Here is a 26185-nt window from a genome sequence, read left to right as displayed (position 1 = left end):
GACCTTGGCAATGTTTGTACTAACTTTATTGTCTTCTGTAAGCTGATGGCAATGTATACTTTCTTTCTAATTCAAACCCTGATTCGAACCTCGAACTTTAAAGTTAGTATTATCTTTACTATCTACATGACTGCTTGAAATCTAACCATCCAACATTCAACATCAAAACACATAAGGTGTATTTCCATTCCCCTAAGAAATCTATGTCCCACCACATTCAATTTACAAATCTAATACTGTCAATCACAGAAGGCTATAAATATCCTGCCGTATTAATGTTACATCTCAATTATGGAAAACAGATCATAATTTAGCAAAGAAGCTCAATCACAACACCGTATCTCACTGATACTGTCTTGAACACTATTGACATGCCATCATTCCTTATTCACTACAAACAAGCAAGACTATACAATAGAGCTAGTAAAATCCATATCACCTGAACTCACCACTTCCCTGCACTTTCACACTCTAAAGCCTTGACTATGAGAATGACCAGTAATTACGCTCTAAAATCTTACTTGCATATCCATAATGACACTTACTGCCCTACTTCTAAGACATGACACAAGACGGGAACACGTAACTAGATCAATTTCACATGCTCTTATTCAAACACCAGCTCACAAACACAACTATGGTCAGAGATCAATTGACACCAACACTGTCCCAACAATTTAAAGTATGAAGCAACATGTTTGCCATTGCAAAGTCCATTGTAGTTGATTTTTCTCTAATAAAACACATCCATAAATCATAAGATGGGTGTAAGATAAAGTTAATGTGAATCTTATTCCATATTTTATTTCAGCAGAAACTAATTTATGATCATCTTTTGAAAATGCAGAGGGAAACATTTGAGGTCCCTGAGGCAGTGAGATTTATTACTGACATCACTTTTTGGCTCAGGGTAAGGTTATATAAAATCAGCAATTACTAGTCCCAGGAACATTTCATGATAAAAATGTGCAGCTGTCACCGCCAATGACTGTTTTCAGTATGTTGTATTCACAATTATCTTTTCATCACTGATTTAGTTAAAAAGAAATCATGTAGTCAAGATTTACACAATCTTTAACTCAACCCAGTAAACCTGATAGACAATTTTAGCTTTAATGTGGAGTAACTGTCCTCCCATAAATGTCTGTGAGAGTTGGACTAAAGGCCAATTCCATATAATTCACAAATGCACATTAGCTGTCAACCAGAAATTAAGTGCAGAATTAAACTACCAACATGTTTGATTTATCTGTTTAAAGACCACAAAGCACAAACAGGAATGGCTTGCGTAATGATTTGTATCAAAAAATACAAGAAAAACCAGAGGTATTATTACGTAAGGAGGTTGTCTTACCTCTTAAAATTGACACCCATTGCAGCTTTTTTCAACTTTCATCACAGTGAGAAGCGATACAACGAGAGGCAGCTTTTCCTTTGAAAGATGTCGTCTACCAGTCTTTACCAGAGGAATGCTCATGAGGTTAAACAAAATGTTTTGTGGTTTGTAACTGCTTACTCGTTTGACCTGTACTGTAGTTTCACCATTTTAAAATCCTGTTCTGCTCAGAGCCTTCACATGTAGCAAATTTGTACGAAACCCTGCCAAGGAGTTCAATGAAATGTTTTCAATCAGTTTCCTATAATTGATTTCCCTTACCTTCAATCATTTTGCCTTTCTCCCTCATTGACCCTTGAAGGGATTTGCCTTCTGTCCACTTGGATCACTTTAAATCAATTGGGGACCCAGTGATCCTAATCCTATGGATGGCAATGAGATTTGAGTCCATCATTAAATTTTACAGTTTCAGTCAAGAATCACAGTTAACCTGCAGGATCTTTATAACAAAGATTTATTTTCTTGGAAGATGAATATTTTTCTGTTGACATACAACACAAAATGAGTAACAGGAGAGTTACTGAGAGTAAGGATGATTATCGTTCTCTATAGTGTAAAGACCGCTCTCTCCAGTCCACTCTGAGGACAACTGTTACACAAGTAACCATCCATTATGTTCAATAACAAGGACGCTCCAAGAACCAGTGATAGTATTGTATATAATGACTTAATAGTGTGCAAATGTTAAACCAAATTTATCTGTTATTTATGTTAATTATTAAAGTTGTAATCTCGAATATCCCAGTTTCATTCTCTTTGGTGGCACCTATGCTGATAAACAGTAATTGCGGGAGCACCCTTCCTAGATATGCAGACAGTGTCGCATGTGTGACGTCCACGGTTGGCTCCCATGGTTACAGTGCACTGCAACACTCGCAGAGACCGGAAAAACAGCCGCTTTACATATAAGTGTGTTTGGTGCGTTAGCTCCGCCCAACCCTCTCTGGCAGACGAACCACTGCTGGGTGATGGAAAACGTGTCATTAACGCGTCAGCTGCTTGTGATTTTTTCCACGAAAGTTGAACCAGACACCAAGTCCATAATAATACTATATACTGCAAATGCAAAGGCTTTCATCAGTGGGCCATGGGCTCAATCACCGTTGTGTTACCTCATTCGGCGATAGATAGTGACTTAACAGACATTTATTTACATGAAAGTCTTCGAGATTATTACTTTAATAGAGATAGTGTAACACTGATTATTACAGTTGCAATGGAAACCCACATTATTAAAGTCTTGCCACAACCTCCTTGTGGACTGCTTGCATAAACGTTAATATATATATATACATATTTTTATGAATCAAATAATAATTTTAACACTAAATGTTGCTCTGCTTGGTTGACTTCTAAATGAAGTGAGCTCAGCTCTTTAAAAACATCATCAAAGGGTGCTCGGATGTTTCCTGCCCGCATGTCAAGTTGTTTCTGAAGAATATCACAAAGTGGTATTCGTGACACATCAGGCTGTAACGCTGGAGTATTCAGGGTGAGCTTTAAAAAAAAACAAAGCACTGAGCAACCTGCCAGTTCAGTCCTCCCGTGGTAAATTCCTAATAAATAGGTAGATATTGTTCGTCTCCAGCAGCCTCTCCCCGTGTCCACTTTCCTGAGTTCATATTCAAGGAGTTTGGGTGACATTGACATCGGCCCAAGTCGGAAAGGTATTTAGCTGGAACATGGTCACCCCCCACGTGTTAATTGCGAGGTTGATGATTAGGACTCCAACAATGTTCAAAACCAATCCAGCTTTGGCCTGGAACAACCAGAAAAACAAGATCATAATGGGCCCTAGTCTAAGGCAATACAGTGTTTTGTCAGCATCCTATCATAGTGGGTTTTAAACCAATCTAATAATATAAATAGCAATTTTTCAAGAAGCATGTATACATTGCATTTGCATGCTAAGTCTTCCTGAGCTCAGGTAGATATTTGACTGTTATTATGTTTGTGAAAAGAGAAAACAATGTTCAGATATAAGGATTAGGATAATCTGCTTATCTAAAAACTGGATATGAGTCTTTATCCAAAGTGCATTTCAACACACTCACTTATAGGTTCTTTTCTAAAAGGTCTAAAAGGTCTTACCATGTCCATGACTTTAAGGTTGGCGAAGGAGAAGGCGATGGCGTTGGGTGGAGTGGCTACAGGCAGCATGAAAGCCAGTGAGGCTGCAATGGTGCAGGGAATCATGACATACAGCGGGTGTATCTTGATGGCGATGGCCTGGACAAGAAAAAAAAAATCAAGCACAAGGTTAGATTTGTCATAAGTCATAACTCAAGTGCTGCTAAACCAACCAATAACTACAGCAAGCATCTCTCTTTGACTTTAACAAATAAGAAATCCAACAATGTATTTAAAGATTTGGTGATTAAATTGAATCCTGTCTCACCATTGACGCCAGTACCGGCAGAAAGAGAGTTGTGGTGGCCACGTTGCTGGAACATTCGGTGAACATGGCCACCACCAAACACAGCAGGATGCAGATGGCAAAAGGAGGGATGCTCTGCAGCGGTGTGAGACTTTCTCCCAGCCACACAGAAAGTCCAGATTTCTTCATGGGTGAGGAAAACAAATCAGCATCAAATCTTTAATAGGGATGTTTGTCTTCAGATAAAATGTGGTCTTCATGATCAACTGTAATACCTCGCTTCCGTGGGCCAGTGCAAAACCTCCTCCCAGGAGCAAAATGATGTTCCAAGGCATTTTTTCCTGGACGATGTCCCACTTAAGCAGGGGTGAGGGGGCTTCAGCAGGGGTCCCTGTTAGAACAAAGAAAAATAAACCCTTACAGCTGACAGTTTATTTTCAGCTATTGGTTAAAAGATCTTTCTACTTTAGAATACGCTTTTATTGTCTACAGATATACTGTTGTGATCATAATGCACTCTGTAAAGATAAAAGGAAGTAAACTGCCAAGGCATCAAATGCCCAATTTAAGTGTGATTGTGTGTCCAACGTGAGAAATAGACTTTGGCACCTCAAAGTCTGCATCGAACGTTTTACACATCGTGAGTGTTAATCATTGTGTCACTCCTCTGTGTTCAAAACAAACTGCTTTTCCACTTTTTGAGGAGTCGTAAGACTTAGTTGCTTACAGGCAGGAGAAGGACACGCTTCACTTAAGTTACAGAGGGAGAGCAAAAAATATGCATTGATACAAAAGTGATTTGTCTAAGAGACAGCACAGCATTATCTGTTGTACAGGCTTGACCTTGGTGCTATCAGGCTACAACTCAGGAAGAGGTGCGATACTTTTATTAGGAAGCCCTGATTCAGCGAGATGAGTTGTCACAGGCAGTAAAAGTTATTGGCTGTATCTTTGGTGGTTATAAAGGGCTTATAAAGGACACTTGGTTAGCAGGGTTATAAAACTGCACCTTCATTTGACAGACTTGATGCAACAAGTGAAAATACACTTTCAGTTGGGCTATTCAGACATGCAGTTTCTGCCTTTTTGCCTTAACATATACAGTCGTAGTAGTTTTAAACATGTTGATTTATGGGTTTTTTTCCGACCCAATTTGATCCAAGTAATCAAGCCTACTCAAAAGGATATGGCATGTTGTTTTTTTTAATCTGAAAAGGTATAATGTCGAAGATTTTCATTTAAATAAATGTCTGTTAAGTCACTATCTATCGCCAAATGAGGTAACACAATGGTGATTGAGCCTATGGCCCTCTGATGAAAGCTTTTGCATTTGCAGTATTACAGACTGGGTGTTTGGTGCAACTTTCGCAAGCAGCGCCCAGTTAGTGACGCGTTTTCCATCACCCAGCAGTGGTTGGTCTGCCAGAGAGGGTAGGCGGAGCTAAGTGGCTCCTTTTCCGGGCTCTGCAAGTGTTGCGAGTAAACAGTAATCTACTATGGCTGAACAAACAAAGATCGATGACTTCAAAACTTCAAAAATAAGTGAAAATCCAAAGAAACAAATTTGACGAACAGATGAAGGCAAACTTTTCAAACTGAAATTGCCGTTTATCGCCACAGGTGCCACCAAAGAGAAAAAAACTGAGATCTTCAAGATTAGCACTTAAAAAAAACAACACTCAACACACTTTATCAATGACCCTTTTTTTTAAATGGGTATGTATACCAATGCACCTGCTGCCCAGAAAATATTATTAGAAACATGCCAGCGGACCTACCATCCTCTGACTTCCCGCAGCATCTGGGCAAATTGGATGGGATGCAGAAGAAGAGTGATGACATAAATATGGCCACGGTGCCGTCTGTGACGTACCTGATTAGGAATAAAATATTTGCATTTCATGCATTGACATAAAAAAAAACGCTGTCTTGATTTCAGTGCAGTGATGAAAGGAAAAACCTCACGAATAAAACCAAAACTTGATGGAGGATTACTGAGTTGGTTTTCAATTTTAGCCAATTACTTTTTCACAGAGGAGTCATGAAAAGCTGAATTACTAACATTTTTTTATACTCACGTTTTTTCTTTGTTGAATAGCACAGTGGCCCAGCCGGGTATGAACCCAGGCTCCCTGGTAAACCACATAAGAACCAGCAGTATGAAGATAACCAGTACGCAGGCCTCAGCAAAGCTCATCTTGCCCAACTTCTTGTACTCATTTCTGATCACCTGATACGCCTCTCTGTCACTCTCTTTATTTGTGCCGCATCCAAAGGACTTTTTCAAGCTGAAATAACACAATGTGAAGATACTCTTTTCAGTCATAAAATAATATATCAGAGAACAGAGGATGACTGCAAATCGATACAACTTACTTGAAGCCCAAAAACATGAACTGCAGCCACAACCAAGACAAGGCCAAGGTTAGCACCATGTTGGGGAAGGCGAAGCCAAACCAGCTTGCAAAGTTGATTATGCCTCCGTTTTGTGGGAAGAGTCTGTAGACGAGACCACTGAGATCAAAACAAGGTAGAACCCAAACAGCAAACTGTGTGTCTGGGTTTGTTGTGACAGACTGACTCTTGTACTGATTTAGTTGTGCGTTTATTTGCATGTTTGCAAGCCGTACTCATCAATCTGGCCTTTCAGGATAACATTAGGTGTAGTTCCAGTGAGGGTGGCCGTCCCACCGATGCTGGCGGCGTAACAAATACTCAGGCTCATGCCTTTCTTCAGATGCGCATACTTCTGCTCCATCTTCAGTCTGCGCTGCTTGGCATCTGGACTCGTGTCACAAACCTCTAGAGGGACAGAGCTCAGACCTTCAGCATTGAAAAGACATCTTACTTTTTGAATTTTTGTAATTCGACTATAACATGTCTACACCAGGGCAGCAAATACATATTTGGCTGCCACTGTGGCACTTTTATTTCTTTACTTTATTGTCTTTGATTTTTTTTCTAGACCAGGCTGTTACTTGAAAGAAAAAAACATACTTGCTGTTACACCATTTTCCTTTATCTCTTTCATGTCTCTGATGTCACCATCTTTATCTGCATCTGTAAAAACTAGCAACCATAATAAAGATATAACCAACATTTTTACAACAAGTAAAGCATGAAGTTTAAAAGGTCCTTAAAAAACTGTCACACACCTATTTTGATGCTGCTCTCCTTTGCCTCAAGCTCATTTTCTTTGCTTTCTTCGATGTCGCCCATCTCGAACGCCTGGTTTTCCTGCCCATTCTTTGCAGCAGCCAGGCTGAACTTCCTCTCTTCAGCGTTAGCCTCCGTTTCACACAGCTGTTGCAGCACGGCGCTGGCAATGGGCAGCATCATGGCTGTGGCGGCCGAGTTACTGATCCACATGGACAGAAAAGCTGTGGTGCTCATGAAACCGATCATCAGGCTGGAGGAGCGCAAAACAAACGTACATAGAAGGTTGAAGAAAGCTTGTAAAGAGATGTGAGTGACAAATTATTTTCTTATACCAAAAGCACAGTATGTGTCAGTTTCTTACAGAGACGGCTTCACCCCCACAATCAGCAGAACTAGAACTGCGATCCTCCTGTGCAGGCGCCATTGCTCAACAGCGATAGCCACCAGCAGCCCACCAATAAAGAGCATGTTGGAGTCTTTCAGGTACTGGACACAAACCTGGATAAAGACAGAAAATGTTATATTGGAGCATAAAAGTGATTCATTGATCCTTCCAAAGAGGCAAAAGAAACTGTGAAACACATTCCAAGAAATAGGCGAATTTATGTCTTTAGAAATACCTCTCCTGCTTCCAGGATGCCCAGCATGGGGTAGAGAATGACAGGCAGCAGGGCAGTCACAGCCAGAGGGATACACTCTGTACACCAGTACAGCGCCATGAGGATGATTACAAAGCCGCATTTTGCCTCCTGTGAAGACAGACAAGGAGTGTGTCGCTTAACATACATGTACAAACATTACATTAAACATAACTGTAAATGGTGCGGTGTGTTTGATAAGTGATGGCTACTTGTTTGCTTAATAGATTGACACTTTGCAGATGAATACCAGCATATCTCCTGCCTAATCTAGTTTCCTGACCAGCTCCTGTGTTTGCTTTCTGTTTTCAGGTATGCTCTAATAAATAAAAAACTAATCCAGCAGTGTATTAAAACGTATTATAGGGCTTATTTTTATATCCAGTCCTTTATTCTGCTTTAGAAAAGAAAACAGCTGAACAAAAACAGTGAATGAACTATTACAAAAGGCTGATCTCCGTTAAAATGAACATGCACTGTGACAAGCAGAGATTTTGGTCTTCGGTTTAGTGGGACTGATTGAGCCCTTGAAAATGACCCCATGTTTTAATTCATCATAAGATTACACGGTACAAAGGTCACTGAAGGCCTTTTCAGCAACTAAAATAAAAATGTGAAGCGACGGAAACATCCAGACAGAAAGTCTTTGATCCTTTCTGATTATTAAAGTTAGTTCTTTGAATGTTTTTTTTGCATTATTTGTAGACAGAAGGTAAATAATTTGACCGGAAAGAAATAAATTCTCATTTCATTCAAGTCATCCTAATTTAAAAAGTGTGTCATTTCTTAACTGAAATTGTGTCAGTATAACCCTGTGAGTTAAGCTGTTAAGTCCCTAAATGGTATAACATGTTAAATCATTTTAATTACAGTCACGCACAACAGAACTTTTATTGGCCTCATTAACTTTTAAACACGTCTACTACGAAAACAAATCCTTGTTGCACTTCTCTTCTATCACTGTCCTTATGATTTATGCACTATAGCTTTTACAATGCAATTTTATTACATGTACGGTCAGGGTCACGTCAGAGCCTTTGCACTGCTTTCTCCTTGTAATCACATTCCTTTTGGATTTTAAGCTTATAAACTAAAGTTGTTTTGTTGTATAAGTCGCTAAAATTGTTGCTAAATTTGCAAAACCATGTCTTGTATAATTCAGTATGTGTTCTTATTCAGCACGCATAAATGTCACTAAATTACTGATGAAATGCTGGACTGGGGATCTACATGGAAAATTACTGTTACTGAACATAATAATCATGCAGCGCCTAAACTCAGGCTGACTAAATAGAGGTTGTCCTAGGCTGTTGACAGAGCAGAGCACTGGGCTGTTCTGCTAAACGCCCTCCCGAGCGCTGCTGTGTTAGATTTTTCTTGAAGGTGGACAAAAAGGCTCCGGGTCTGTTTTCTGTGCTTAATTGTAAAAATAGTCAGAAGAATAGTTAAAAGGAGATTCTGGTTGGGGATTTGGAGAATCACCGGTGTTAGTAGGTTTCGCTGCTCATATTTGTGATGCTTCCTGCCATGTTCGTAGTAAAATTAGACCTGAGTGGGGCTTTGTTGGGCATCTATTGTATTTGTGTATGAGCACTGAGCCAGAGGTAGTTCGTGTTATGTCTTTTCTCTCAGAACAAAAGCCAAAGGTCAAAGGTTATGATTATAAACACTTGCAAAGACCTATGCGATTTGTTCATTGATGTTTGACCTGTGGCCATAAGGTCTTGTAAAGGGAGTCAATGACTTGTCATCTAATCGGAGTAAAGCAAGTAAATAGTTTGACCCCTTAACCCTGAATGTGAAGTGAGGGTGACCTGGGGACATTGTGTGTAAAATAGTTATCGCTAAAAGTTTCAGCATATTGCACATAATTCTGCCTTAAGAGACACTTGGTTTGCACTGAAGGAATGTGAGCTGCATCTTTACGGATTTCTAACCAACCTTATAGCTAAACTCTTCAGATTAAAGTGGTGGCTTAAACAGTCTTGTATAAAATCCAGTGAAGGAAAAGCAAACAGTTAATTTTCTTACCGGGGTCGAGACGATCAGCGGCAGGGGCAGAAGTAAAAGAGGTGTCAGGACTATTACAATGTAATTCCTATACCTCCACAGACACGTGAGAAATCGAGCCATGATCCATAGAGTGTGTTGCACATCCAAAGTATTGAACAGTCAGAGGAAAAGCATGTCAAAGAGCCGGTAACAGACAAAGTCCTGCTATTTATAGAGGTATACACAGTATCACCTGGAAAGTAGATTAAAAATTAACTTTAGAGTGAGGGGCCTCATTTACAAGCTGAGTTTGCATGTGTTCAAAGGGATTAGGTATGGCAAGCAACCAGGAGCTATTATACATATTTTCATCTTGATAACGAGATGTGATGACTGTTTTATCTGTGTCAGCTGTAAAAGACGGTCTACCTGCTATATACTCAATATATTTGCCAATTATTTTTCTGTCAATCAGAAAATTGATCAATCAACTTATTGTTTCAGTTTTAAGTTTAATCTTTATTATTATGTAGGGGGAAAAAAATCTAAACTTTTCATGTTTTGTATGCAAAAACCATAATCTGTAGGATAAATAGGGACGAGAGCTGTCGGATAATTTAGGTGGAGTAAAAAGTGCAAAAACTGTAATGGAGTAGATGTACAAAGTGGCATGAAAAGAAAAGAAGCAATTAAGTATTTTAAAATATGAACTAAAGTACAGAACTTAAGTAAATGTTAATCCCAAAACAAACCAGACTGAAATCATAACTGAATATCACAAAGCGATAGGTTTGTTTTTCTTGTAGAAGCACGAGATAGTAATCTATGAAAAACAAATCCATTAGATAGGAGGGTTGAAGGCCTTGTAAATAAGTCATGTGGGTGTGACTTATGAAAAACAATGTTGCGATTACAAGGAAAAGACCTCCCTGAGCTGAAATGTCGACAAACCAGATCATCCTCTTACTGTGTGTGCATGTGAGTGTGTGTGTGAGAGTGTACGTGCCAGGAGAAGTTAAAAAGATTTTTTACACGAGTGATGATTGATGTTTTATCACTCGAGGCAACCTTGAGTTCTTGTCTAATTCCGATCAAAGTCCCAAAAGGTTATTGCACAGTCAAAATAACTCTCAGAATATAAAAATAGGTATTCAAGTTTGTAACTTGCTTTTTGAACTCTTTTTGTACATTGTTCTCTTAGAAAAACACCTTAGGGAGCTTACTAAAAAAATGCACTTCTTTTATGTTAAATTGATCCTTTTGTAAACTACCATATTTATTTTTTTCCACTAATGTTTTCATTAGCTTTGAAGTACTTTTCCCCCACTGTCTGGGGTGATCAAATCCCGGTTTTTATAAATTATAGTTTAAGCAACATAAGGAGTTTCCTATATTTTCCAAATTAGACATCACATGATAAGATGCATTAGGTGCAAAAATGATAAAAAACACAACATTTAACTGATTTGTTATCTAAAAGTCGACACATTTTACCTGAGACGGTGACAGAGATACCCTCTCTGTTTCCCAGCCAGCCCTGCCCCTGAAGGTGTCACTGCATGCAGGTGTTCATCTTGTTAACTCTTTCCTAGGGAACAAGCACGGACGCATTTTAAAGTTGTTTTTATGTTCATCACAATTTGGATTGTATTTGGCCATTATTCAACTAAAATGTCAAGTATAACCTGTACATGGAAAGACAAAACCTTGAAGAAACAAACTGCTTTTCAGTCCTCCAAACTGTCTTTAAAAATTACTTTCATTTAAATTAAATTTAAATATTGAAATAATTAATTTAAAAATGCACAGTTGACAATTTGGAAAGAGTTGATGTCCTGTTACACAGTTTTGTCCCACAGATACCAGAAGTGTAGTACATGGACTTATACCGCAGGAAGAGCAAACTGAATTCACACAAAGCCCACGAGAAGGAATATTGTTTGTGAATATTTTCTCAGCTGATTCTAAGATCTATGTTGATCCTTAAATCGTTATAACGTGTCTACTAACTGAAGGATTAGTGCACAAAGAAGAAAATCATGCCAAGTGTAAGAAAGACCAGATTTTTTTTTTTTTTCCAAAACAACAATTTTTGCAAAACAATGTCCTGAACACAATAAGGCCCTTTAAGGGTTTTAGTTCAAGTTACAGCCAGATTTTAGGGAGTAGAGATTGTAAAAATTTGGCCTCTAATGAATTATTCAAAATTTACAGAGCTGGTCAGCAAAACATGCTCTTATTCTTCCTACATCTCTTCAAATAACTTAGTTAACTGACTATCAATTACCAACTGTAGCTTCAAAAAAACGTGTTAGCTTCTCTGCTGCCATCTTGCTGTCTGTCTTGTCATTTCTGTCCTCACTTATATTTGTCATTCATTGCATGGCATAAGATATTTTGAAGTTATATTACTTTTATTGGATCTGCTGTTTTATTCTATTTTAAGGAGTTCTGTTTAATATTTGGCTGAATTTGTACCCTTTCTTTCCACACACAATTAGAGCTGCACAAGCACCAGTATTCAAGTCAAGGTAAATTAAGGGGGAAGATTATTCTATGTTTAATAATTTATACCATTAAAATAAAAGTATAAAAATATAAAAGTACTCTTCGACGGCGGCACTGTGTGGGATATGTCTCCTGTTTTTGTGGAGGAATTCTGGACGTTTCTAGAAGAGGAATTTGAAAAAAACATTAATGGATATTAAACAGGTGTTTATGAAACTAACTATAGGTTGCACTGCTGGTGGAAAGGCTTTAGAACTGCATTTAGACCATCATTTTTTTAAGTAAAAATATAGCCTGTTGGACTTGTTGAATCTAGAGTACCTGCTTATGTTAACTGTGAGGTTTCACGGTAATAGTATACGGCTAGTTCACTGAATCTACGCTAAAATTTGAGTGGCATATTAAGCTGACATTGCAGATTAGTCTCAGGGTGGCTGCACACTGCACCAAAATGGTGAGCCAAATGCTGCGGTGTAAATTAAGCAGTTGTTCAACTTACATTATCTTAAGGCAATAAATTTAGGTTTGTTTCTTTGTTTGTTTCTTCACCAGCCACAGTGGCAGGTGGCCAAAAAAAAATATTTTCAAACCTGCTGTAGATGCCTAAGCTTTAAAGGCCAGGTAGACCATGCCATAGTAAACAAGCCCTTCACTTTTTCCATGTAAAATAAAGCAAAAACTTAAATAAGAATCAGTAGGCAACAAAAGTCTCACCTGTCAGCTAGTGTCTGGACAGTGTGAGGGTAGCAGTTGGTTTTCGGAATATTCTAAACACTGCATCAACTGCCAACTTTAGAATGTTGAGGGGAGTTGGGCATGGGCAGTGTGCAGTCACCTTTAACCAAAAATGTAGTTCACCTCTTCGTCCAGACGGGGTTGCTCAGCTCCAGCTTCAATGTGCACATGTATCGCCTCCTCTTGCTGAGCTAGTACTTTCAAGCTCGTTTCGCTTCACTTCACTTCACTTCACTACACTGTATCTGTCTAAACAAACACCTTGGGTTAGCATGATTTTTATCTAGCTACGCAGCAAGCCACAGCGTTACGTAAAGGAGCAGCGGGCAGGTGAATGTGTTGAAGTACTCTGAAAACAAAGTAACTGACAGTGTCACAGTTAATGTGTTAGGTCGGTTTGACATGGACGAGCGGGACACCGCAGCTATCCTTCCTGGAGATGTGCTCAGCGCCACGTCCACCGACGATGAAATGTCCACTTACGGCTCATGTGGGCTCAATGACGAGGCTGCTGTGTCGACCACCCGCTCCTGGCGACCACTGTTTTCGTGCCCGCTGCCAGTGAGTGTGGAGCCGGTGACTGTGGAGCCGGTGATGTTCCTGGCTATGTTTTCTATTGCCCTGCAGTCGCCCCTGGCCACACAGTACATGTGGGACAGAATCAGCGACGACCTCGGCTACAACGGCTCACGGAGGTCGGAGTGCAGCAACATGTCCGTGCCCGCGGACCCTCTGCAGAAGGTAACTTCACTCAATGTCTTTTAACGGCTGCTCAACGGCTACCCAAAGTAAAAAGTGTTAGAGGATTCACAATAAAACCAGTCTGCTTTATGATTTAAATGCCTTGCTCAAATGCTCCTCAACTACAAAAGCTCACTTACACTAATTTAACATTTAAAAAACAATATTAAACTTTGTTACCTACATGGTTTTCTATGAGTCACAGCTGGTGGCAGGTAAAGCTGTATAGTTAGCTATCTGGGGTAAACAACGGTTTCTTAATATACATGGGCTGTAGAAAAAATAATGTAAACACTTCTTGAACTAAGTTAAAGAAGAAAATAAGAAGACTCTGTGCTCCTTGCATCATTACACTCAGTTACAGTTTACTCAAAGAGGAACAGCCGTCACAAGTTGAAACTAAGCAGCTGAATAATTTAGAACAAAGAGTGTAGATTAAACAGATCAGCAGATTTCAGTTCTGTTCACCAGGACACAGCAGCCTGATGTTTTTGTAAAAGTCATCTATTTATGGATTAAATACACCCAGGGTGCATGTTTAATGTGATCAGGGGTAAATGTAGGCCGAGTAATGACAACATGAATGTCATTAATTTAACAAATCCATCCTGTTCGCTGATATTGTGATTGACCAGGTTGTTTTTTTTTCACAGCAAGTGGAAACCCTGACAGCCCACTGGAACCTGTACATCAGTCTTGGAGGCTTTTCTTTAGGCCTACTGGTGGTGCCTCTCCTCGGGTCTTGGAGTGACCTTGCAGGTCGCAGACGTGTCCTTATCATCCCTAACCTAGGCATGGCCGTCCAAGCGGCGGTTTTCCTTCTGGTGATGTACCTGAAGCTGCCTTTGATCTACTTTCTTGTGGGCAGGATGCTAAGTGGCCTTACAGGTGAATATAATGCTGTCCTGGCTGCCTGCTTTTCTTATGTGGCGGACGTCAGCGACAGAAAGTCCCGCACCTTGAGGGTGGCAGTGTTGGAAGCTTGTCTAGGCCTTGCAGGGATTCTAGGCAGCGTCATCGGCGGGGAGTGGCGAAAGGCACAAGGGTAAGAAATATGTGTCACAGTATCAAAAGAATTATCATTCATACCAGTGATCATCCTTACTGTTTTATTTTTATGCCTGTGTTCAGGTACATCAACCCATTCTGGCTGGTCTTGGCCTCTAACTTGGCAGCGGCTCTCTATGTTTACCTTTTTGTCCGTGAGTCTGTCCCGCTAGACCCAAGTGCCAAGCTCCTCACCACCCGCCATCATAGAACTGTGTGGCACCTCTTCTCAACAGGAGGCAGCGTCAGTCAGGCAAATGGAAAAGCTCACAGAGACAAACTGTGGCTGTATATGCTGAGCTTCTTTCTGGTGGTGACCGTACACTTCGGTTGCAGGGAGTTGTACGTGCTGTACGAGCTGAGCTCACCGCTGTGCTGGGATTCGGCCCTTATTGGCTACGGAGCAGCAGTTCAGCAGTTGGCCTACCTCACCAGTCTGATTGGGCTGAAGTTCATGCACCACTGCCTGAAGGACTCGTGGGTGGCTGTCGTGGGTCTGCTCTCCAACATCTCTGGGCTGCTTGTCTTCTCTTTTGCTGACACCACCCAGCTCATGTTCACAGGTGAGAGAATCAGGAGTGAGCTCGTGACCTGCAGATGTTTTTAGAGTTGAGACAGTATGAGTGAGGTGACTTCAAGATCTGATTTTTCTTATTTTATACATGATAAACACTATTTATATGTGCATTATTGAGAATACACAACATGTATGAACAGATAAAGAACTATCCGCAGCTCAGCAGACTGAACAGACCTTGTGCATGGTGGCAACCTTGAATAGCAGGTGATAAAAACACAGTACGTTCTCTGCTGGTAGCCTGTGGGAATAATAAACACAAGCTGAACTTTGCAAAGTAGTGAGAATTTAAAAATAGTTTAGAAGTAGCACAATAATGTAAGGCCTAGTGATACGGAAGAAATAAATACACACATATACAGAAACAGGATTTAGTACTGACAAAGTTTTGTTTGGTCTTTCTAAGCTCCACGTTGTGTGATCAAGTTCAAACGTTTAAAAAACAAAATTCCGTCACCAGGTTATGGTCTGTTATTCCTCTTCATGGCTCCGTTGCCCGTGCTCAGGTCAAAGCTGTCCAAGTTGGTGAGCCAATCAGAACAAGGTCAGTCACAGATCATGTACAAATTCTACAAAACACTGATTGTCTTTGCAGGTTGTGGTCGTAACTGTGTGTTCTTTTCCCCAGGTGCCTTGTTTGCCACTGTCGCCTGTGTGGATAGCTTTTGCTTTCTATTTGGCAGCGGCCTCTTCAACTCTCTTTACCCACTCACCCTGAACTTCATGAAGGGTTTCCTCTTCCTCTGCGCAGCCATTGTCCTCTTCATCCCCGCTGGGATAATTGGGTGAGTTTGCTCTCTTCTCATTGGCACAATTGACCTCATTATTTTGCTGTTTTCTAACCCTGCCCTCACGTCAGCTGGGAAGTTGTTCTACGACCTTTGTGTGTGCATTAATTTTTAGTTGGAGTGTGGAAACGGCCTTGACTGAATAAAAAGATGTGTGTATATTATCGCTCAGAACTTGTCTAAAACACCCTAATATCATATATGGAGCAATATCAAACGATAGGGAGTGCTGTTGTACCGAATATCAGCATGAAGATAATCACTGCATGCTGATATTCAGTGTAACAGCACAACCTCGAGTGTATTATTGTTTTTACACAACAGTTCCACACGCGGTATCTAGGACTAAACAATGTAAGCAACAACAGATCATTGTTTTAATTTACTTAATCATTCTTTTGACTCCACCAAACGATTAGTTCTGCACTATTGCTACTCTAAAAGTCCAATATTTACTTTGGTCAGCCATGTTTCTGTCAAATATGGCCTCCAGTCTGTCGGCTCTGCGTAGTTGGTTCCAATATTTCCTCCAACTTTTAAAGGTGTTCCAACTGAAATGGCCTTTATGTTAATTGGAAACTATTTTTTTTCCATTATTGTCAACAACAGTTGACTGCACACAATACAAATTAAAAAACTAAAAAACTTAAATTTATCACAATAGATTATTAACAACTTGTTTGTATCTCCAGCGCCCTGCAGTGTGTGAATCAGAAGAAAGGCCACAGAGACTCCTCATTGTCCTGACCTGAAGAGAAGCAGAGGGCTATAACCTGTCAGAGAGTTAAAGTTCCTCCTGGTGTCAATCTATGAGGTGAGCGGCTCTGACACAGAGACACCCATCACGACCTGATGTGTGATGCTTGGAGAGACTTTTGATCTATAAGTAGTGGTGGGGCAGCTGACTGATTCTTCTAAGTAGATCAAGACCAAAAGAAGAAGAATGAACCTTCTGACTGGCGTTACGCACAAACTCCTCCTCTGTTTAATCATGAGATCACGGAGAACGGGGCTTTTTCAAATCATTGTTACGAACTAACCATAAAGTTCAGACATTTCAACATGACATTCATACAGAGGGTGTAATTGACATGCTTTCATTTTGTGATCAAATTTCTTATACAAATACACTGTAATGAATGTGCCTTACATTTCCATTTTGAATGTATTAGTTTCAGCTTCTCCAATGGCTCAATGTAGAATGTGCTGAACAAAGGAAGGAATTCCAAAATTCCTGAGTTGTTCAAAAACATATCAAACTGCATGGATGCTATGTAATGTATTTCAGAGAGTAAATTATTATTAGTTTAGTTTATTAGATTATTACATCTGTGCTCCCTGGGCGAGACGATCTAAAAAAAAACATACATACAAGCAATACAAGCAATGTTTTATTAAAAGCAACATATCAGTCACCTGACACAGGTGTGGTTGCTTCACACACTTACTGTTCCTTCCGTAACAGGTCACTACAGAGTTTGTCTGACAGAAGGAAGTAATACACTCTTTCATCGTCACATTTGGTACTTTGAGCATGTTATCTGTCATAGTATGTATATGTGTCTTGAACCCTCTTCTGACTATGTAATGTATTTTGTCAGATGCTGCTACTTCTTGATTTAAGTACAACCAGGCCAGTGAAAAAAGTAATTTGTTTACATAATCATGCAATCGCACGAGGAGATACAACCTCACCAAAACTCAGAAGGTACATGCAGTTATACAGTTGCTATACTGAGTTTATGGCAGTTGGGTTGGTGAAGTGGTTAAGATAAACAATCGTTTTTTCTTTGCTTAAAGATAGATGTCTTGTTTGATTCGAAATTTCAAATGAGTTCAAACCCTACCTGAGTCAGGTGATTACATATACACTATATAAGATCAAACCTTCCCCCTCTGTTCACCTGTGTGCGCAGTGGTGGAAAGTACTTGTGTATTTCTTTGTCTGCTACTTGAAACCTCTGCTGCACTACAGTTGGAGGCGTTATTGTACGTCTCACTTATTACGTAAGTTACTACTTGCATTACGATGCTTGTTTATAGGTTTAGATAAGACAAACCTTTTTAGGGTCCAATTCCTAAGCCAGTCAGCAATACATAATGGAAATAAATGGTCTCTACCATTTCCCCATGCTGCATAAAAGTTATATACACATATATCAATTATGAAATCAAAAAAGATCATATGCACGAGGGCCCATTTCCTGAATCAGGTCACTCCAGCATATAGCATATTTTGATACTAATACTTCTGTACTTTGAATGCAGAATTTTTACTCTGTATTAATGCTATTTTTGATCAAGTACAAGTAGTACTTAAAGGAGAAGTTATTTTTAAACCTGGGCCCTATTTCTTTACAAATTTGGTGTCTCCAACTCCAACTCAACTTAGGCTTCTACCGTCCCTCTCAGGTAACATCTCACCAGCCGCGGGATTTCAGAGCGAGACTTCTACTTCAGCAAGACTTCTGTTTCTGGTTACACAAAAAGGATCTTACTCTTTAAAAAAAGGACCATCTTTGTAGGGATCATTTCCGTAATGTTGTCGGACACCTGGAGTAACAATCTGAGCCTGTCAGTGGCAAAAACAAGCGCTTTTAGTGGACGTACTTTCATTGTGCGCAGTTGCCCCAGGGGATTAGGTTGGACCGATTCCATAAGTTGTTGTTCCTATGAGTCATTTCGACCCCTAAATTTGTAAAAAAAAAAAAAAAATACCGAACTTCTCCTTTAAGGGCAAAAATACACTGAAAAGGTTTATAGAGATCTAATACAATTAGGTAAGTACCTGAGATACGTGGTATGGCTCTATGCAGACAGATAATCTGTGCAGAACATGTAACTATCAGTACTACACAGCAGAGAGAAACTGTAGCAGGCATTATTGAGTTACACCTCCACCCCCTCCACCCTCCTCTCTCCATAAAGCAGAGAGCACAGTCCAATCTCTCTGAAGTGTCCCCACAGCCTCAAACAACACTGGATAGTCCCTGAGCTCACACCCACAGCCAACATGAACACAAGGGTCAGGTCCTGGTGGCACAGTGAGGGAACCAGAGCTGCCAAATCAGCTTTAAAATGCACGAGGGGAGTTTAAAGGTTAAGTGAACGGATCGGCATGGAGATTATTTTTTATTCTGGGCGACAGTTCGGTTTGTTTATGTGGTCAAAGCCTTCTGCAGATGCACTGAGCAACAACAAAACAGTCATGTCGTCATCCTAATCAGTTGTGCAATATTTATTAGATGCAATCATTGTATTTATTGTAATGGAGCTCGATCATTTTGATAGATTGAGATAAAGATGATTTGTTTTGTCTTGAAATGTCAGAATTTAATGAAGTCACAATAAATTTCACTTTTAATTTTTTAACACATTTTATTCTCTGTCATGTTTCAAATAATGGAGCTTAATATTGTTTTACAATGAGAACATTTATAATCATAATTATAAAAAATGAAACACTGATTTACTAGTTGGAAAAAGGTCGTACAGAGAGAACATTTATAATGATATAATAACATATAAGGTTGACATTGGAGGCAAATTAAGGCAAGATCAGAAGAAGCACTGCGAAAAAGCGTTTGCATTCAGTTTTACTTTCATAAAACAATATGTGACCAACACATCATGATGCTTGTTTTGGTTAATTTGCAAGACTTAACACACATTTCATCACTTATTTACTCCAGTATCTTTAAATCAATTTTATTGATCGCTCAGAAGTCACTGATCAATTGTTCTTCATATTTTCAGGAGCCTAAGTGTGTCCTATTGCTGGATTTCTTTTGTTTTTATTTGACTGCTTCTATTTAATACATTGAGAGTGCAAAGATGTCATCTCATTTGCAAAGCATATTATATTTCAGTAATAGTTTAATGTATTATACTATGTTGTTAATGAAGTCTACAAGACAGTCAGTTATTTTATAGGCGCATTTAATGGACATGAATTCAATTCAAAACTAACTCTATGTCCACGTTTACAGCGTTAACGTAATGTTTAATACTTGATGGGTACGTTCTGTTGCCTGTACATCCCTTATATCTTTAATTGGTTCAATTAGGGTTGCAGTCAGACATTATATAGCTCATTTAATTCTGTACAATATGTCATGCCTCCAGCCTCAGATTACGCCCACTATGGACCCCACCATCACCAACAATTCAATACATCTGCTGGGAAAGGTTTCCTTTCTATCACAATCATAAAACAAAAGACAACTGTCGGTAAACTCAGAGACCTGCTTTGGTCCTATGAATGTACAGTATATGAGGTAAACGAAAGATTAAAGTGTTTAGCTTTTATGAAGACTGTTGAGTTAGTGGATGCTTCACAAATTGCTATTTAATGAATTGCTGGGTGCCAATGATGGCGGATCTATCACAGTTATTTTCCTGAGAGACAGAAGGCGTATACTGTACCTGATTACACATATACAGCAGTGTGAAGGTACTATCATTAAAGGCTTAATGATAAGGCTTGATTGTTTGCAGTATATAAGGTTGATTTATATTAGGTGTTTGTGTGTGATTTTTCGTGCAGAATAAGCTGCAGGCCAGTTCACCAACGGCCATGTGGAAATTTGGCATCATTGAAGATTATTGAAACTGAGATCAAACTGTTTGAGTCAGTTTATTTCTTTTTCTGCCCTTTGGAGGCGTCTGTGCCGTCGATTTGGTCTTGCTGTCCTTTCAGAAAGCGTAGGATCTTCTCGATAGTGGCCTCCTGATATTCATGGGACCATCTGAAAGAAAAGGCAACAAGCATTTCATTATATGCATTAGAACTGAATTAGTTTCTATCTAATGGATAATTTATTGACATGGAGCTCAACACCTTTCTCAGAAATACAAATCTGTATTTGGGCATTATTTATTGAGAAATAAAAGGTTTTAAAAGATTAATAATCTTTGCCTGAAAAGGGAAGTTGTTGTCATCACGCAACCAAACCTTGAACTCCTACATTAGCTGGTAAACCTATTGAGAAATGGATTTTCTGCTCATAATAAAAGCTATACTTTTAGCTTTGGGGTATTTTGAAAGATTACTCAGTGACTTACTTGATGCCGTTGAAGTTAAGAATTGCTCTCATGTCCTCTGGTAGCGACATGGGGTCAGGCCACATAAAATTGTCTGTGACAGGAACTATGTTCTTCTTACCAGCCAGGGCTGTGACAATCTCCTGCAAAATGAATGATAGTTCCTTTGAATGTGAGAAATGCAATGTTTAGACACATAAAAGCGCAAATCCCCTGAACCATCTGCAAGCCAAAGAATATCTGATCCCTTGTTTTAGTTGCAATATTTATGTGAAATGAAATTTTAACTCATTGCTCCAACAGGGAATATGTAACGACAGGACTGAAGAGATTGCACGAGGACTTGATTTCATGCATTCAGCAAATTACAAAAGCTGGTGATAGAGACATTTGGCTCAGCTCTCAATGCAAAACTATACCTAGAGGGGATGACATGCACCATGGGGCAGAGGTCGGAGTCTAGCCAGCAGTGCAGCGAGGACATAGCCTCTAGACATGGGTATCTGCTCTATCAACCGAGCTAAACCAGCAGTCCAACACTTGGGGTTTTTAAAGTTGTATTCCACAGTGAAAAACTGATTGAATTCCCATGCACTGATTCAGAGGATCAAATACCAAAACACTAATCAACACAAATCAAGGTGCAAACTGTTGATACATCATGATAAGGGCTTAGGGTGCGAAAGATTCAAGAGATGCCTTTAAGATTACAAGGCCAAGGACATTTCAACATGGAGTCCCAAGATATCGACAAATTCTGACCTTATGCACCCAGTCCTTCATGGCGGTGTCACCCATGCACTTGTCGAGCGCATTGGCGGACAGGACCAGGATGAAGTTACGTGCCCTCTGTACACTCTGAATCAGTTTGTCCTCGAATTTACCGGCCTCCAGCTTCTCCACATCAATGAAGACGCTGTATCCTCGGACTTGCAGGTGGACCTTCAGAAGACTTCAGAAGACAGGGAGAGAACGAGAAAGTCAGTGAAAATTAGTAGAAGGATAAACTACTACCCTGATGCCTTCTTGGCTTGCCCTGGCTGTAATTTAAGACATTTCCTCTTGCTGAATTACTTCCTTTTCCACTCATTCTGTTTAAGTTCTGACCTGGCCAGCTGGGAGCCCGTAGTCCGGCGGTAGCTGATGAACACATCAGGCCCTGCAGGCTGGGCATCTGTGTGGCATGGCTTTAAGGGCCTGCGAGTCGAGGACAGGATCTTGGCTCTGTGGACCCCATTTTGTACAAGGCAGTCATGCTGGAGCTGCTGATCGGTCAGGTGTTGGAGAGTGTTGCGATCCACTCCTGACTGGACCAGGCCATAGGTGTACTGACGGAAACGAGGATCCACCTCAACTAACCAGTCGGCCATGTTGTTTGGGTCACATGTGGAGTAGTTGGCATAAGTCTTGAGCACTCTTAAGTCCCTCAAAAACCTGGAGACGAGACAGAACAGAGGAATTTGTAGGCCAGTGTCACAAATTCAGCATCAGACACAACACAAAGGTTTGTACCACTTGCCTCTTGCGAGTGAGTCCTGCAGTCATGCCCAGATCAGCGCTCAGATCCTGGTCTGTGATGTTCAGCAGGAGGTCCCCGTCCACCTGGAGCTCCTACATCAGAAGATACGTAGAAATATCAGACGTGTAAGTGTACAATAGGTGGCTTTTTATGCTCGTATCTCACTGTATGGTTTAACATACCTGGAAGTGGTCACAGTAGGCACTAAACCCAACCTGCTGCAGCCAGGTCTGCACTTCACAGGATTTCCAGTTGGGCACACTTGACAGGATTCGTTTCGGCACTTCCTCTCCCATCGTTCTCAGCGCCCGCTTAGCAAGGGAACATGCTGTGCCATTGCTTGAGTACATGACAATTCTTTTTAGGCTCTGAACTGCTCCAATCTCTTGAAATATCTTAAAAGGAAAGCAAAAGACATCTCTGTCACAACGCTACCAGACTGTATTACCTATCTTGTGGAAAATGGGCAGTCATAGTACCTTGGTGTTGCGCTGACGAGACTTGATGCTGGTCTCAACGCACAGGTAAAAGGCTGCGATGCACTTTCCCTCCAGTCTTGTGCCGTCCAGTAATGGCAGAAGATGCTGCAGATCAGATGCTGTCCTACCCTGCATGCTGTCCGCACTGTCCAACAAGCTGCGGGCAAAGTCGTCTGGATCCAAGGAGGCAATAAACGGCTCCACCAGCTCTAAGGTTCCAGACTTCACCACCTCTTTCTCAATTTCTCGGTTCGCAGCCAACACAGTCACAGCCAGACAAGCGTGGAAGCGAATGAGTTCATCCTCTTTGGAAAAAGCCAGCGGGAAAAGCCACTCAGCTGCCTGTTTCTCAATCATCCATCTCTGGCAGCGGTGGCCTCCGTACATGGCACAGTTTGCTAGTGCCACGGCACAGTGGCGAAGCACAGTGGGGTCTGTACCTCTGCACCAGAAGAGGAGGGCATCCAGGGCACCGTTAGAGATGAGGTGGACGGACGTCTCCTCGGTGTGTTTGAACATGTGCTCCAGGATCCCAGAGACACTGCGAGCCAGCTGAGCGTCGTCCTGCTGCCGAGTCAGGTTGAGGATGACCCCGAGACCCAGACGAGCTATGTAGTCTCTGTAAGCAGAAGTTTGTAAATAAAGAAACAAAACTTGAATCGAACCACCACTAAGAGAAACAGACTTCAATATTAAAGTGATTAGATAGCAGGCACTCAGGTGTGTTTAGTAACTCTGTTATTTATCATTTTGGGCTAAAAAACAATTTTTACATGTCATTAATTTTTAAACTAATTTATCAAGCAAAAAAAGCAAACATTGCTACCATCTCTTTATATATGATAGGATGCTTTGTGAAGTTTTATATCGCTCTAAATTAAATTAATTTGAGTTTTGGACTTCTAGTCAGACAAAAGAAGGGACTTCAAGATGCCTTGATGGCTGTGATTTATTTGATAAGGGTTTTTAATTTTTAAAAACATTATATAGACTGAACCATGACTAGAATAACCATAAAATCAAAATTGTTATGTGAGGAAGGGATGGGACCAAAAACATGAATCTTGCATATCTTTTTCCAGCAGCCTTACAATCCCTTAAGTTGTAAGACTGTCATTATTATTTTTAAGGCTGTAGTTTTTGCAGTTTTTATGCTACGTTTGTGTAATTTTGTCCTTGCCATGAAAGCACCTACTACAGTTTATGTATTGTATTAACTGCATGATATTAAGTCACATTTCTTTTTTAAACTACAATGCAATTAACTACAGACAACATATCTTAAACCTTAAAAACTGCTCTCCCAGTTTCCCAACAGAAACTATATCCTATTGGTTTATTACAGGGCTGCTCTATTAGACTGTTTTGTAGGCTACTGTGTTTTATGTATTTGGTCCACCCCTGTACACACATTACCTGTTGTCTGAGATGAGGATCTGCTCCAGCAGTTTTGCAGACTCATAGGTGATGTCCACAGCAGGTGTCTGTTGAAGCTGCAGCAGCAGCTCCAGGCCTCCATCCAGCCGGATCCTGTTGCAGATCTCCTCGGCCACCTGCCGGCCTACAGTGGGCAGAACCCAGGCCTCCTCCACCAGCTGGAAGATCTCCGCGATGGCTCTGCGTGTCTCGTCTGAGTCAGAGGTCTCTTTGGATGACTTCAGCCTCCTGATGGCGCAGCGCAGGGCGGGGAGCGAGGTTTCCAAAACTGCCTGGACGTCCGCATTAATGCCCGGAGAGACCGCTTTGGGCTCTGAGCCGGAGCCGCTCCTGCCTCTCTGCAGCCGGCTGACATATTCCGGGACTGTGAGTCTGTCTGAGCTGAACATGATGGAGAAATGTCGGTAGAGCCTCCACAGGAAGACCGCTAAAGACAAGAGCATCTACCGGCAGAAACACGTCGTTGTTTGTTTACAGAGGCCTCCGATCTGTGTCAATGTCTTCCGGTCTGATATCCGCCTAGGAAACACTCACAGATGCGTCGAGCAGGGCCTCAGTTGTAAATCACTACTGACAGCTTTCACCAAATTGCATCACCTCGGCCGTTGTCATCCCCGGCGATAAGCGCGTAAACACATAAGCAGATCTGGATGTTGTCTGCGCATAGTCCTGCCTCAGCAGCTGCTGCTTTGTCTCTTTATCCCACCGGCCTGTAGATGCCTTAATGCATTTACACTGTCTGTTATGAGAAAAGCCTTTAAAGAGGAAGAATCTCAGAGCAGGACCTCAGTCTGACAGCCCAAGAAGACACTCCTGCTGCTTGTTTTCCGGGGAATAAATTGACTATTGTTGTCTCTCTCTGCATTCACTGAGGGTTTTCAGACAAAGAAAGGTCTGTTTTTCTCACACACTTTCTCCTTCCACCTCATGTGACGCTCTGTAGCGGCTCGTCACCTGCCAAAATATCCAAATATGACACCTCTCCCCAGCTGGATTAAAACTGACCTATCGCATTCTTCGGTCAGCAGCATCCGCAGGCAGCCTGTGTATCTTCAGGGGTCTCTGGACCGCCCACCGGCTCCGGATGCAGCCGGGGATGAGCAGGAAGATAAGCACGCCCCCTCCTCCTCTCCCTTCTCCTGCATCAGAGCGAGTCAGAGCATGCTCACTACCGGAACTCTGTCAACACCACACGCCCCCTGCTGGAGGAACAGGAGAACAACGTCTGAGCGACAACAAACCGAGTACTGTTAGTCTACATTATTATTTTAAGAAATAAATAACCATTAGGAGTTATGTCACTCTTGAGTTGGCTGGCACAGTTTAATACATCTATAGGAACATACAGTATCTAAAGAGAGAATATGCTTGTAAAGCTGATGAGAAACAATTAAAAACATTAGCATCAGAGAGACATTACTTCATTACAGGTTTTTATAGCGAACAAAGTTCATTTGTCTGTCACCAGAGAACATAAATACCACAGATCCAGCTGTGTTCGCTGTTTTAAAAGTCATTAAAGCCTATTTTAAACTGCTGCTTAAACATTACACACATGCAGAAAGACATCAGTCCTGGACTAACTTGCTTTCCTGGAGTTGTAAAATCTTTATTATCTTGTAAATTTGTGTTAAAATGTTTTACGAGTCACGGCAGAGCAGTACTTTGCTCTTCAGTCCTCACTGGGGCCTCAGTTACATCAGGACACAAGCTACATTCAGGACCTGTCTTGTCCTTAAAGAAGTTAAC

The 26185-nt window shown here is 40.8% G+C and overlaps 3 protein-coding genes across 3 annotated transcripts; 1 reads left to right on the top strand and 2 right to left on the bottom strand.

The window, feature by feature from the left end:
- Window positions 1-3020: 3020 nt before the first annotated feature.
- On the bottom strand, window positions 3021-7666 carry LOC138596995 (solute carrier family 13 member 2-like). The gene is made up of 11 exons (XM_069668494.1): window positions 7553-7666; window positions 7294-7430; window positions 6929-7182; window positions 6404-6575; window positions 6150-6272; window positions 5852-6061; window positions 5552-5646; window positions 4049-4164; window positions 3795-3956; window positions 3488-3625; window positions 3021-3155 (listed from the first exon to the last, which is right to left on the bottom strand). Exons 1-11 carry the CDS (start codon window positions 7649-7651, stop codon window positions 3021-3023), a joined length of 1641 nt encoding a protein of 546 aa, XP_069524595.1. The 5' UTR covers window positions 7652-7666.
- A 5541-nt stretch (window positions 7667-13207) lies between these two features.
- On the top strand, window positions 13208-16705 carry slc46a1 (solute carrier family 46 member 1). Its single transcript, XM_069669122.1, has 6 exons — window positions 13208-13546; window positions 14200-14591; window positions 14678-15156; window positions 15631-15714; window positions 15799-15955; window positions 16651-16705. The coding sequence occupies exons 1-6, from the start codon at window positions 13208-13210 to the stop codon at window positions 16703-16705; spliced, it is 1506 nt and encodes a 501-aa protein (XP_069525223.1).
- Window positions 16706-19339: 2634 nt separating this feature from the next.
- On the bottom strand, window positions 19340-25561 carry sarm1 (sterile alpha and TIR motif containing 1). The gene is made up of 8 exons (XM_069668521.1): window positions 24416-25561; window positions 23000-23618; window positions 22703-22915; window positions 22521-22612; window positions 22109-22435; window positions 21764-21953; window positions 21023-21144; window positions 19340-20706 (listed from the first exon to the last, which is right to left on the bottom strand). Exons 1-8 carry the CDS (start codon window positions 24877-24879, stop codon window positions 20595-20597), a joined length of 2139 nt encoding a protein of 712 aa, XP_069524622.1. The 5' UTR covers window positions 24880-25561; the 3' UTR covers window positions 19340-20594.
- Between the last annotated feature and the right edge of the window lie 624 nt (window positions 25562-26185).

This window comes from Semicossyphus pulcher, unplaced genomic scaffold (genome assembly GCF_022749685.1).
Source record: "Semicossyphus pulcher isolate SPU_LCO1_2020_fin unplaced genomic scaffold, fSemPul1.0.p SCAF_19, whole genome shotgun sequence".
Lineage (NCBI taxonomy): Eukaryota > Metazoa > Chordata > Actinopteri > Labriformes > Labridae > Semicossyphus > Semicossyphus pulcher.
The sequence above is the reverse complement of the archived record's forward strand: the minus strand, read 5'-3'. Positions and strand labels throughout refer to the sequence as shown.